A 14,898-nucleotide genomic window follows, 5' to 3' on the forward strand; every position below is an offset into this window, starting at 1 on the left:
CTCCACCTGGTAGACCCATAGTCAGTGGGATAGGTTCACTCTACTCCAGACTAGGGGAATATATAGATACCTTCTTGCAGCCGGTTTCCACACAGGGTAAAGCCTATTTGAAAGATAGTAACAACTTATTAACCTGATCGGGGATATAGAGGTGGGGGACCATATGCTACTGGCTACAGTAGCTATCAAACAAAAGGATGCCTTGGATGCCACCCTATGGGCCCTAAATAAATATTCAGAGTTAACAACCCCACAAATTAAATATCTAGTAGAAACCCTGAGTTTGGCTATGACCAACAACTACTTTTGGTATTCGGGGGAGGTTTACAATCTAATTAAAGGGGCAGCAATGGGGGCTAGATATGCCCCCAGTATTGCCAACATCTTTTGAATAAATGGGAGGAGGAACAAATTTTCACAAACCAGTGGCCACAACTCAAAATGTACCTACAGTACATAGATTATATATTTATTATTTGGGATGGATCACAAAAAGCATTGGAAGAGTTAATAACCCATATGAATGCAAAAAAGTATAAAATCAATTTTACCAGCACATGGCATAAGTCAATCAAACAATTTTTGGACCTAGAAATTCATGGAATCTTTTGGGGACTCATACCCATTTTTAAGATACTGACCATAATGGGTGCATTTCTACCCGGAGCTGTCACCATCCAAATGGGTAAGAGCAATACCAAAAGGACAATTTTTTAAGAATAAAACAGAATTGTAAAAAGGAAGAGGACTATCAAGCCCAAACAGACATGTTAATAGGAAGGTTCCTAGAAAAGGGTTATAGTAAACAGCAATTGTTAAACACTAGGGAACAGGTGGACAAATGGATAGGGACACCCTACTGGTACCAAAAAAGAGGGACTCGACAGGAGACCAATTAAACCTTGCATTAATTACAGGATATAACTTACAATATAGGGAAGTAGAGAAAGCCATCAAAAACAGTGGCCTATATTATTAACAGACCATAATTTGAAAAAAATCCTTCCAACCAAACCTAAATTTATTTACAGAAGGGCACTGGGGCTGTACCATTATGCTGGCCAAGAATATTACCCAACCTCCTAAAAGGCCTCCACTTTTTTAGACTGCACAGGTTTTTACAAATGTAGAAAGTACAAAGCATGCAAAATAGAGACAGAACTAGAAAAACAGATAAGTTCTCTTCACTTGTCAAAGGTAGAGAATACGATATTAAACAACTTATAACCTGTGATAGCAGGTATGTTACCTATCTTCTTATGTGCCCCTGCAATCTTTAATATATAGGTCGAACCACTAGAATTTTGGCTAAGTGGGTTGGAGAACATGTAGATAACATCAAAAAAGGTTTTAAAAACCACAGTGTTTCCAATCACTTTAGATTAGTGCACAACAAATATCCCCCTCTACTTAGATTTTGAGGAATAGAAAAAGTTTGTCCCCATTGGAGAGGTCTAGATATGACCAAAGAAGTCACCCAGATAGAGACCCAGTGGATATACAGACTTCAATCTTTATATCCCCAGGGCCTGAACCTTGATATAGATTTAAAATGCTTTATTACTGATTATCAATCCAGTTTGGTTGTGGGGTGTGGCCCCTGGGTATAGTCTACAGCCCTATCTGTAATGGGTCTACCATGTTTGGGGAACTCCACCTACAGTTTCCTTTTAAAAAAAAGGTGTATTTCCTATTATTAGTTGTGCCCATTTAGTCAGGGTTGGAACAGATCCAGATAGAGAAAGAATTTCTCCTGCGCTCATGAAGGCGATGTTGGTATAGAATGGTAGTACTAATGTAAAATAGAGGATGATCATGCGTGTCCCGCTGCCTAAACTGACCAGGGGTGATCCAAAGAAGGCCGAGTGAAAGAAAGAGGTGGAAGGCGCGTGATGTAACGATTTAATCAAGATGATACAATTTATTCATATGTAAAATAAATAAATGCATACAAGAAAGTTTCTACGTATTCATAAAAACTAGGTTACAAACTATACACATTAAAAGATAAACATGCCCATGCAAGGGCAAGTGCTCAAAGGAAGACGGATCTTACCAAATAGCCTTTTATTACAATTTTATTTAGTACCATATATTATCAATTGTTATTCACCTATATTAAATATTTCATGATAATTACCTTTTTCCCCAACAGATGGAGCCAAAGTATGGTCTGCCCATACATGGTATGCTAAAATTTAGCAAACTATGTATATTATGGGGAGTTCTTTATGTTTTTAAAATAAATATGATTGTTAAATGTTTTGTATGATTTTATACAAAATAATTATGACCACAATTGTCGATAGGATGTGTACATACGGTACGGGCAGATAGATATACTGGGACGAGGTAGATCTCGTTTTTGTCTCCATCCCCCATTTTTGGGAAGTCCAACCAATAATATCCGCCCTTCCACTATAAATGCAAACCGGATATGGCATATCTTCTCTTCCTGAAGATGCCAGTATGGTAAAACATACGTCGGAGTGGGGATTCTTAATTTCGGGGTCGCATGTGTGAGATCTATCTAAGTAGTATATCCAGAGTGAGGCGTGGATACAAGCCTGGTATACCCTTTCCGCACATGCTGTAGACACCTTAGTGCCGGGACTGGCACAGTCACATGTGAGTGCTTTTTATACAAGATTTTAAAACCTTTTAAATAAAATGCACTACACCATAAAATTCTTCTTTGTGTCCCTGGTGGAGTTTATTCCCACATCCCCAGCTTTTGCCAGAGGGAGTTTCAAAGTGGAGAAGTGTAAACCCAGGATCCATCTGGTTTATTCAAATAAAGAATATTTTGACCTACTGTAAAAAGTGATCAAACACCTTTGGTGAGTTGCCATCTACCTCATGAGCACTCGTGGTGAAGCATTTTTTTGAAGATACATCAAACTAGGATTAATTTTTTTATGTTTTATTTGGACTTTATTAGTTTGCAAATGATTATCCACATGGTATATATATATAATTTAGTACTATGTTAATTCACTATATATGTGATGTTTAGTAGCGCTAACACCTTTACCTTTAGTTTATTTTCATGTTGGAGTGTCTGTTTTCAATCGTTTTAAAGGGGCAGCTACACGATTTTAATTTTTACATTTAGGCACCATCACCAGCCTACATTGTTTAAGGTAGTGTATTCGCTTGCAAATACGGGATGTACGGGCACACAGATACTCTGACAGATCTCCGGCAGACCTGCATGGCACCAGCGATTTGCTGATTGCTGGCGCAATGCTTTACAGCAGGGGTCTCAAACTGGCAGCCCTCCAGCTGTTGCGGAACTACAAGTCCCATCATGCCTCTGCCTATGGGAGTCATGCTTGTAACTGTCAGCCTTGCAATGCCTCATGGGACTTGTAGTTCTGCAACAGCTGGAGGGCCAGCATTTTGAGACCCCTGCTTTACAGGGTACAAAAAAAATAAATAATTGCACTTTTTTTTTACCTGAAAAAAAATGTGCATTTAATATATATATATATATATATATATTTTTTTTTACAGAAGTGAACTTATCCAATCTTAAAATTTTCAGTTAGGTCCAATAGATTCAAAAAAAGAAAATATGTTTTCTTGCATCCAGAACATTCCCAATTACATTAAACTCAGCTTTAGAAAGATAGTTAGCATTTATTTCTGAATACCAGAGAATAAATATTATTTTGTTTTGCCCAGGCATATTAACAAAAAAAAAAAATCAAACTGACAATGAATAAATATGCAGACAAAAAAGCTGAATGCTTGTCAATCTCAGGGGGATTTTCATACAAAATATAATCAGATGAATTTTCTTTTACTGAGGGGCAACACAGCAGCACTGATTTAGGTTGTAGGTTTATTTTTCTTTTAAATAACCAGACAATGAGACTAGAAGAGCATCAGTCTTTATGCTAAGGGCTCACATATTTTATACATTCGCCATGGAAAGTTGTATATTTATGGTTCTTGTAAAATAATTTTATGCATCCTTGAAAATGATGCAGAGGGATAGGAAAATATATTTGATCTAATTTCAGAACAGAGACTAATAAACAACCTTTAGGGCCGTTCACACCACATGCAGTGCAATGCAGTGCTTTTTTCTGCATCAAAAACACATGGAAAGTAGGTTAGATGGGTTCCAATGGCACAGTTCACACCAGTGCAGTGCGTTCCAGTGCTTTTCAGGTCCAGACACAAATACAACATGCTGCTTTTTTCCTGCACAGAACTGTACTGGAACATGCTGAAAAGCATCAAAAACGCCTCAAACAGCACCAGACCCCAGTACAGTGATAAAAAAAAGAGGAAAATGAAGAAAAAAATAATTTAGGATGCAATCGGTAAAGCATACGGAATGGATCAAAAGCGAATTCGGAACAGATCTGGAGGTTGTTTTTGTGGTGTGAACGTGCACTTAGGACAGAACTTTTTGACTTGAAATGTACCCAAGTAATCAGGGACACCTTTTTTTGCTATGCATCCAACAAACCATGCAGAGAATATACTTTGATTAGAGGTGGGGCATTCATTTATAATCTGTGTAGCTCTACGAGAGGCATATCATTAACCGATTAACATAATGAGCATTGTCATTTTAAAATACTGTACAGACAGAAACATAGCCAAGAAGATACTGTTCATTAGTTAGAAAATATTTATGTATTTCCTGAACAAGAGAAATGTTCACATGTCTAGCTAGCCTTAGTCTACACAATCTATTTAACCACTTGCTTACTGGACACTTAAACCCTCTTCCTGCCCAGACCAATTTTCAGCTTTCAGCGCTGTCACTCTTTGAATGACAATTGCGCGGTCATGCTACAGTTTACGCAAATAAAATATTTTTTTTCCACACAGATAGAGCTTTCTTTTGGTTGTATTTAATTGCTGCTGGGTTTTTTATATTTTGCTAAATAAAACAAAAAAGGACCGAAAATTTTGAAAACAAAACTGTTTCATAGTTTGTTATAAAATTTTGAAAACAGGTAATTTTTCTCCTTTACTGATGTGTGCTGATGAGGCTGCACTGATGGGCACTGAGAGGCTGGACTGGTGGGCACTGATAGGCGGCACTGATAAGGTGGCACTAATGGGCACTGTTAAGCACTGATGAGGCGGCACTGATAGGTGGTGCTGATGGGCACTGATGGTTGGTACTGATGGGCACTGATGATCACTGATGGGTGGCACTGATGGGCACTGGTAGGCACTGATAGGTGACACTGATAGGCAGCACTGATCTGTGGCACTGATTATGAGAAACTGATGGGCATTGATTGGCAGCACTGGTGGGCATTGATGGGTGGCACTGTGGGCACTAGTAGGTGACACTGTGGGCACTGGTGGGTACTGATAGGTGTCACTGATAGGTGGCACAGTGGGCACTGGCAGCTGACAGGGCACAGAAAATGCAGCCACGGTTGTCTGTGTGACGGACAGTGTGAGGAAGAAAAATACCAATTACTGAGCTTCTGTTTACATCACGGGATCAGCCGTCACTGGCTGACAGCTGATCACGTGGTAATAAGGGACCGAGATCGGCCCCTTACTCGGATCTGTGATCAGCCGAGTCCCATAGACTTGGTGATCACAGAGCGTGCCACGCGCAATCTGCAGGGTCGCGCAGGCAGCGCTTGCTCGGGGGACGTCCATGAACGCCCTCCCGGCAATTAAGGCCCACGCTGCAGCCATCTTTCAGCTTTAGCGTGGGCGGCAAGTAGTTAAAGTGTGGCAATCCAACTGTTCTTGCAAACAGAACAGTGACAAATACAAATTACACTGCAAACATCGTTGGCATAAAATGCTTAGAAAACTTTATATGAACACTGCCCTTTCTACTGAGAGCTGCAACAGCTGTTGTGATTGCTGGTAGGTTGTAGGTGTCAAAAATCCTGTATAATAAACCAAATTAGGAGGCAATACAATGTGGCAAATTTTTAAAACGTAGAGCAAAGCTGGAAATCTTTCTTTTTTTTGTATGCATAGTATGTATTGGGGGATTCTACACTGACCACTAATGTAATGGGGAATTCACAACAATCACCAGTGTAAGGGTGGGTGGGGAATTTACATCGAACACCATGCAATGGGAGATTTTACACCAAGGATCCTCAAACTACGGCCCTCCAGCTGTTGCAGAACTACACTTCCCATGAGGCATTGTAAAACTCTGACATTCATAGACATGACTAGGCATGATGGGAATTGAAGTTCCTGAACAACTGGAGGGCCGTAGTTTGAAGACCCCTGTTTTACACCAATCACCTATATAAAGGGGGAGTTCTACACTGGCCACTAATGTACGGGGGGCTTTACACTGACCACCAATGTAAGGGGAGATTTACACTGACCCCCAAGGTGATGTATTCACACTGATCACTAGTGTCCTGAAATGCACAGAAATGCGCTGCCTTTTAGTAGATGCATGGAAGTGTCATCTCCTGACACACACCAAAATGCATGGTGTTGCAGGGCAATGTGGTTTGGTGCAGCACATTTGGAAAAAGGGTCAGAGAATTCTTCCTGCATTTCTCATGAATGGGTTGCCCAATATGCGTGAACAGAGCCTTACACTTACCAGTGAAATACCAGGAGTATTTACTTTGACACCCCCCCCCCTTTCCCATCTTTCTGCTAATCTCTGCATCCTTATCTACTCCATCTCAGTACACCTTTGCATCCTAAATTCCCATGCTAACCTCAGCACCTCAAACCCCCCTTCTAAACCTCAAACCCCTCTCTCTGCCTCCTTTTTTTTTTGTCACCCCAACCCTTCCCCTTACATCTGCACATCCACTGTTTGCTCACATTTGCACCCCAAACTGTAATCACTTCTGTGTTTACCTCTACACACACAATCCGTGCTCTGTTGCAAACAATTGCATCTTGTCTATTATACCCCTCCTTTTCCATAGTAGAAACTGAGGAGAAGAATGTATTTAATACATTTCCCCTTTCCTTGTCACATGCATCCAACGTCCCCTGATTATACTTTTTACAAATAATGCATTTAAACATTTGGGGGGGGATTGTCTTTATTCCACTATTTATCTTCTGTGGTCTATTTTTGTTGACCTGGTCACAATTTTACATTTCTTATTGCATTCTTTGTAGTTGGAATGTTAACGATGGTGCGTTAGTCACATTTTTTGTAAAAGGAGAGTTTATTTTTCTCTTTAATATGCCTCTTTACCCCAGTTTTATTCTTCATTCCTTTCTGTTTGTTGCCTATTGGAGTACACTGGCTAAAGCCATTATTTAATATGCTCTTAAAGCACTCCCACTTTTCCTAAACATTATTTTTGTTAAATATATCTTCCCATCTAATGTTGTGAAGTATGGAACACAGTTTAGTAAAATTGGCTCTCTTAAAATTTAATGTTCTTCTCCTACCATTGTATTTTCTTTTCCTATGATTTACGTAATTACCCTGTGATCACTGTTTCTCAAGTTATTTCTTACTTCCACATTCATAATCAGTTCTGTGTTGTTTGTACATAGTAGGTCAAGCTGAGCCGTGTTTCTAGATGGAGCAGCCACCAACTGACACATGAAATTTTCCCTCCAAGACATTAAGAAATGACAAGCCTTTAGATGAGTGAGCATTTCATTCTGCCCGGTCAATATTTGGGTAATAGATAATCACATTGCCCTGCTTTGCTGCCATTTCTAACTGTGAAAGGAGATCAGTCTCCTCTTAATACTTCAAGCTTGGAGGCCTATAGCATACAGCCACTATTAATTTCCCTTTTGTTTCTTCCCTTTGAAGCTCCAGCCACAAGGATTCCACCTCCTCTCTTGCCTCGTTAGCAACTTCATTCCTTGTGTTCACTTGCAAATCACTCTTGCCATACATGCACACCCCTCCCCCTCTTCTACCTACCCTGTCCCTTTGATACAGGGAATACCCCTGGGCAGTCGCAAACCAGTCATGTGAGTTGTGAGACCAGGTCTCTGATACTCCCAGGAGGTTAAAGTCCAACTTGTGTATCAGTAATTCAAGTTCTTCCATTTTATTAACCAAACTCCTAACCTTTTAGTTTTGTACCAACACATATTATTTTATTCTTGTTTGTTCTGAGGCTGCAGTAGGATTCTGCCAGCCTATGTGCATTGATCTTAGGTACTCCAATTCCACTACTATCACTAACCACAGTAGCACCCTATGGGCTTTCCCCCACCATTTATGTTTCCCTTGCTTCATATATTACATACTTTAGACTCAATTTCTGCTCCATAGTCATTATTCTTCTGTACATCAATGTCTCTGTATACAGTGCCCCAGTACTTAGTGTCAGTTACCCACAAATTCTCAGTCCTCACACTGCCCCAGATTATTCACAGTGACAAAGTACTCCCAGTGCCTCGGTTACTCACTGTGCACCTGTCACAATGCCTTAGTTGCTCATAATGTTCCAATTGCTCACAATCCCCTTAAGTTACTCAGAGTGCCCCAACTTGCACTGTTCCAGGTTACAGTGTCATAGTTACTCACAATGCCCAGTTGCTCACAATGCTCCCATTGATTACAGTGCCCCCAGCTACTCTGACTCAGTACACACAGTGCCCCAGTTACTCACAATGCTTGTTATACACAGCGCTTCAAGTTACTCACAGTGCCCCAAGTTACTGTCAATGACTCATTATTCACATTGCCCAACTACCAGCAGAGCCTTCAATTATTCATATCGCTGTCACTCCTCTTCCTGGAAGCTCCGCTCTGCTCTTGCAATCAGCCCTCACAGCATGTCGAGAATCCGCCTTTTACATCCAACTTCTACCTCTCACCTCCAGAGTCTGCCTCTCACCTTCAGCTTCTGTGCACATCACTTACCTGGGGAAGAAATGGCACCAGGGTGGGAAGAATGTTCTGCTAAAGCTAAACACTGTTGCTGACCAATACACTCCTTCATGGAAACATGGAAACAGTATTCCCTGATGGCAGTGGCCTCTGTCAGAAGGATAATGCCAACAGCATACCTTCAGAAGTCTAGAGGAGCCCATGCCTTGATGGGTCAGGGCTATTTAGGCAGCAAAAGGGGGGCCTACTCAATATTAGGTGGGTCATCATAATGTTATGGCTAATCGGTGTATAAATAAGCAGCATGTGTCTTCCTACTAGAGTGATACACCAGAGATATATAGATTAGCAGCCCCATAGTTTTAGGGCCACAAGCATACACGGTAATCCACCATGCCCTTCAGCATTAAGCACATGTACCCCCAAATAAATGAGGGACCCCCTCTTGAAATTCAAACCTGCAGCGGACTGGTGGAAAGCAAGAACTGGCAAATATGGAGCATAGTTGTTCTACATAAATACATACATATAATGCTTATCCCGAATTATTGCTACAATGGCCGTTATACTTAATTTATCTATAACCTAAAGAGAAATACAGTGGTGTAAGATTCACATGAACCTTTGGAGTTACTTCACATAGTAATACATTTCATTGCTGTGCAATGTTAATATAGGAGTCTGGTTATGACTTAATGTAAGCAAATTTCAGTCAAAACTCATGCAAATTCATTTGGTAACAACTGAAACTTAATAACGCATATAGTAAGGACATGACTTGGAAAAGTGCAACTGCCTACGTATCTGTAATGTAATTTAATGTAATATGTTCTTATTTTATTTATAAATTATGTGTGCTTTGTCATGATTATGATTAATTCTTCTTTTTTCAGTTTGTTGTAGGAAGAGATGGAGTTTGTGGAACTATATGTGAACATTCTCCTTTTGATGGAATAGTCCTTGTACAATGTACCGAACATTTGTTGAAATACATGTAAGTTGTCAGATTTTGCTTAGAGTAATGATGAACAGCAGCCTAAAGCAACACATCAAAGACAAGCTTTCATTACTCAAACTATATAAATATTGGAATGCAAGATGTGATAGGTTACTGTGCAAGTGCTTGCTTTCTGTGATATAGGATTATGTAAGACCTGGTGTGTGACCTAAAAGAATAATCTACCAAAACCTTGTATGGAAGCAATGGCTAGCTGCTGGTCAAATTAATTAGTGAAGGACTTAACATAGTTTATTCACATAGTTAACATGAGAAAAAAAAACCTGGACACAGGTCCATCTAGTTCGGCCTACAAGTGAATATGAATCAGAAAATAGAATTTATGGGCAAGTTCAGTTAAGAATGGGTGCCGAAAAGGAATCCTCTTAGTCCCTGTTCACATTCCTAGGATTTGTCTTGTGACAATGCACAAGTGAAATCCCATTATTGTCCATGAGCCCTTTTCAGAACTATGCAATATGTTCCATGTGACTTGATAAAGGTGCAGGGGTATCTTTTGGTGCGACATAGTATGTTTTTGGCCCCATAATAATAGAAAAGAAAGAAATAATCAAAATACAGGCATACTAGTGTGAACCTAGCCTTAAAAGGGGGACCACCTTCACCACTCCTAACCTCGATTAAAAGAAAAGCCTCTCTCTGACTATGTTTCATGTTGCACCCATATTTAAGGTGTAATATGAAACATTGTCAGAGTCTGCAATCCTCCACCCCCAAGCCGCCCCCACCCCAACCCCTTATAGAATCCGTGTTCTTCTCCTCCTTGGCTCCTGTCATTATTTGAATTTGGCATGGTTCCACCTGCGCAGCCATGTTACTTATTTACAAGGAACTGTGAATTAAAAAAAAACTACAAGTCCCCTCTTCCACCTTAGTAGAGGGACTCTAGTTATCAATGGAGCTCAAGTGTGATGACATCACCACACTTGTAGTCCATTGACACTTCCTCCAGCCCTGCAACTGAAGGTCTGTACCATGGTAAAGACCTGAAGCTGGATGAATAGTCTGCAGGAGCCAAAGCATTGCACTTTCAACCCACTGATCAAGGTTGCAATGCTTTACAGGCTCCAATGCAAAAAAAGTAATAAATGCACATTTTTTAAATAATCAGTATGAGTTGGGCCATCAGTTGAAAATCAGTTTGAGATGTTTCTGAGATCATTCAGAATTCATTAGCAGGTGAATTTGCATTAGAGTAAACCTGTCAGTAAATATTCTAAAAGTACACTTTCTGCCACCCCCTGTCCAATGAGTTGATGTTTCAGTAGCCATTAAAGGCACTATTACTGAAAAGGGCACAGGCAGGTTGGTGGATACTAATTCAGAAATCAGCCCCCTGTAACAAACTGAAATTACATCAGGGAGGTATTTTCTGTAAGTTCGACTCGAACATCTGGTGTTCACCCATTCGGCGAATACTGAACATTATGGGGCATTTGCGGGAAATTCAAGCACCCGCAGAACGCCCCACATTGTATCCGATACCCATTCGCCAAAAAAAGTGTCAAAATGACAGTAGACAGTTTTGGACAACTCCTTTATTTTAAAAAAAAGTGTCCCGTGATGTAACTTTATCTTCGATGACAGCGCAGACGACCCGAGAAAAACAAAAAGGGAAAACTCCGCCTCGATGGGAGGCTCCCGCCAACTGCAGGCTTTTTGCAATGACAGCTGTTATATAGCTGAGGGCAGGGTCATCCGGTAAAGTAAATGGGTGACCCCGCCCCCTCTGACATTACGTGACATCACATGATGTCAGAAGGGGCGGAGTCACCTGTTTACGTCAGCGGGTGGCCCCCCCGCCCTTAGCTATATAACAGCTGTCATTGCAAAAAGCCTGCAGTTGCGGGACGCCTCCCATGGAGGCGGAGTTTTTCCGCTTTTTTTCTTTCCTTGGGTCGTCAATGCTGTCATCGAAGATGGAGTTACATCACTGGACACTTTTTCAGTTTTTTTTTTTTTTTTAATAAAGGAGTTGTTTCAAACTGTCTACTGTAATTTTTACCATTTTGACACTTTTTTTGGTGAATGTGTAGGGGGACAATGTACCCGATACCCATTCACATGGGGGGGCGGGATATGGGGGTCCCCTTGTTAAAGGGGGCTTCCAAATTCTGATAAGCCCCCCGCCCTCAGACCCCACAACCACCGGCAAGGGTTGTGGGGAAGAGGCCCTTGTTCCCATCAATGTGGGGACAAGGTGTTTTGGGAGGACCCCAAAACACTCTCCCCATGTTGAGGGCATGTGGACTGGTACGGTTCAGGAGGGGGTGGCTCTCTCTCACCCCCCTCTTTTCCTGCGGCCTACCAGGTTGCATGCTTGGATTAGGGTCTGGTATGGATTTTGGGGGGCCACCACACCATTTTTTTTATTTTGGTGCGGGGTTACCCTTAATATCTATACCAGACCTGAAGGGCCTGGTAATGGACTGGGGGGGGGGACCCATGCAGTTTTTTTTCAATTATTTTATCTATATTGCCAGGATCCAACAATTCATTACAGCCGCAAGCAGTTTTGAGTTACATTTTTACCTTTAGAAATGTTTTGCTGTGGTACTGTTCTAAACACGGGAAAGATGCGCTACTTTACATGCATACTAAGTACACCCCCCAGGCACGATAGTTGAAGGAATATTTCATTTTTATTGTTTCACTTTAAGCATTATTAAAATCACTGCTCCTGAAAAAAATTCTGTTTTTAAAATTTTTTTTTGCATTGATACATGTCCTCTGGGGCAGGACCCAGGTCCCCAAACACTTTTTATGGAAATAACATGCATACAAGAGCACGATTTTTCATGTTCGTGTCCCATAGACTTTAATGGTGTTCACGTGTTCGCATTAATTTTTTGCCTGTTCGCAAGTTCTGGTGCGAACCGAACTGGGGGGGAAGTTGGCTCATCCTTACTGGACACTTATACCCCCATCATCTGCATGGATCTAAAGAATACATTTTTAATAGAGTGATATTTTTAACTTGATACTTTTCCTCTTCTGGTGGTTGATGAGATGTAGTGTTTCTACCTTTCACTTGCCATTTGCATATTATCAAGCAAAGTGTTCTGATTACTAGCATCAGATATCGGAAGAGGTTAATAAGGTTATTGGGAAGGAGGAAGCTTTGTGGCAAGAGTTATGAACCAAGCGCCAGTTTAAATTACAAGCTGAGCTTCTGGCTTACACAGTAGATCTCAACAAAAGTCCCAGTAATAAGCATTACAGGGTCCAGCACTTTTATTATTTGATGCATAACAGGTACTTAGTTTAAAGTAAAGTTTTAAATAATTTTGTTAAATGTAAAATATAATACAGTGAAGTATATCAGGTAAAAGTGAAATTCACAATTCCTGCCCAATGATTTACTAATCAACATACCTGATTCTTTTTTCCTAAATGTTTCCTTCATTAAATGCTCACAGCATCTCCACCTAAAAATCAGTGGTTTGCCACCTAGTTATTTCCAATGTCATCTCAAAAGGATAAAGGAATCCACCCAAGTATTTTCATTTGTGTGTATGTTTTTTTCTTATATTGGGACTCATCAGGGTACACAGTTGCATGTTTAACCAATGTCTTAGTGCTGAAGGCCATAGTCCAGATTATCTTCGCCCTGTTCTTGGGAGTAGCCCACTAAGGAGTCTTCAGAGAATGGGTCTCACCATAAGTGTAGACAGACACAGTAGATAGAGCCCTGGGAAGTTTCACAATCAGAGCCCAGTGCCTGAAGTACACTTTACAGGCAGTCCTCATTGTTGGTCTTGCAGGGTTTAGGTACAGCTTCTGAGGCATCACAATGAATTGTGATTGCTGCATCTTAGCAGTGTATCAAAGTCTTTTTTTTTACTTCAATAAAGACAGACTAGTAAAGATGGGAGTGGGGGCCATACCTCATGGCCAACTGTTTCTTGTTTTTTTTTTGCCAGTGTTTATGTCCTTCTGAAGTCGGCAGTACAGCCTAATTATCTATGGATTATCAATGATCATGTGTCCTTAAGGAATGATGTAGAAACAAGCACAGCCCTTAAGTTCTGTTCCTGGAGTCTGAAGGCTTTATAATGCTTTGGATGGGAAAAGCCTTCATTCCTAGGTCCACCTCCTACCTGATAGGCAGACTTCATTAATTGATCGCAGCTGTCCAAATGCCTTTTTATATGTCAGCTGACTGATATTCAGGGCTGCGCGTTTGTTTTGGAGAACCTAAATTAGGTTCCTTGTTAGGCTGAATTCACACCTATGCATTTTTAGTGCTTTTTGCATTTTGCAGATTTGCACTACAGTCCATCTAGCATGGTTTCCTATGGAACATGTTCTGTAGTGCAAATCTGCAAAATGCAAAAAGCACTAAAAATGCATAGGTGTGAATCGAGCCTGAGGCTCGATTCACACCTATGCATGTTGCTTTTGGGCGTTTTTGGAGGTTTTTTTTCATGCTTGCCACGTTTTTGAGCAGCGTTTTTGCGGCGTTTTTGCCGCGATTTGCGTTTTGCGTTTTTTTTTTTTTTTTACAGTCTAAAAAAAAAATTTAAAAAAAGAAAAAAAAAAAAAAACGGCAAAAACGCATAAAAAACGCATCAAAAACGCTGCAAAAACGCTGCAAAAACGGTGCACTTGCGTTTTTGATGCTTGTCCATTGAAATCCATTACATGCAAAACGCTGCTTTTTGCATGAAAAAAAGTCCCCGACCCTTTCCAAAAATGCAGAGAAACAAAAAGGCATTGATGTGAACATGTTCCATAGGAACCCATGTTAAAAAATTCCCGTGCATTTCTGCAAAATGCAAAATGCATCAAAAAACGCGCTAGTGTGAATGGAGCCCCATTCACACTAGCGCGTTTTTTGATGCATTTTGCATTTTGCAGAAATGCACGGGAATTTTTTAACATGGGTTCCTATGGAACATGTTCACATCAATGCCTTTTTGTTTCTCTGCATTTTTGGAAAGGGTCGGGGACTTTTTTCATGCAAAAAGCAGCGTTTTGCATGTAATGGATTTCAATGGACAAGCATCAAAAACGCAAGTGCACCGTTTTTGCAGCGTTTTTGCAGCGTTTTTGATGCGTTTTTGCCGTTTTTTTTTTTTTTTTT

General features: G+C 40.5%; 1 protein-coding gene across 1 annotated transcript in view; it reads left to right on the top strand.

The window, feature by feature from the left end:
* Nucleotides 1–14,898, top strand: part of CHAT (choline O-acetyltransferase) — a 203,175-nt gene that overhangs the window by 147,559 nt on the left and 40,718 nt on the right. Inside the window, exon 9 of the mRNA XM_073596902.1 lies at nucleotides 9,688–9,788. Coding sequence (XP_073453003.1) covers nucleotides 9,688–9,788 — 101 coding nt within the window. The remainder of the gene's footprint in view (nucleotides 1–9,687; nucleotides 9,789–14,898) is intronic.

This window comes from Aquarana catesbeiana, linkage group LG08, assembly GCF_042186555.1.
Source record: "Aquarana catesbeiana isolate 2022-GZ linkage group LG08, ASM4218655v1, whole genome shotgun sequence".
Classification (NCBI taxonomy): domain Eukaryota; kingdom Metazoa; phylum Chordata; class Amphibia; order Anura; family Ranidae; genus Aquarana; species Aquarana catesbeiana.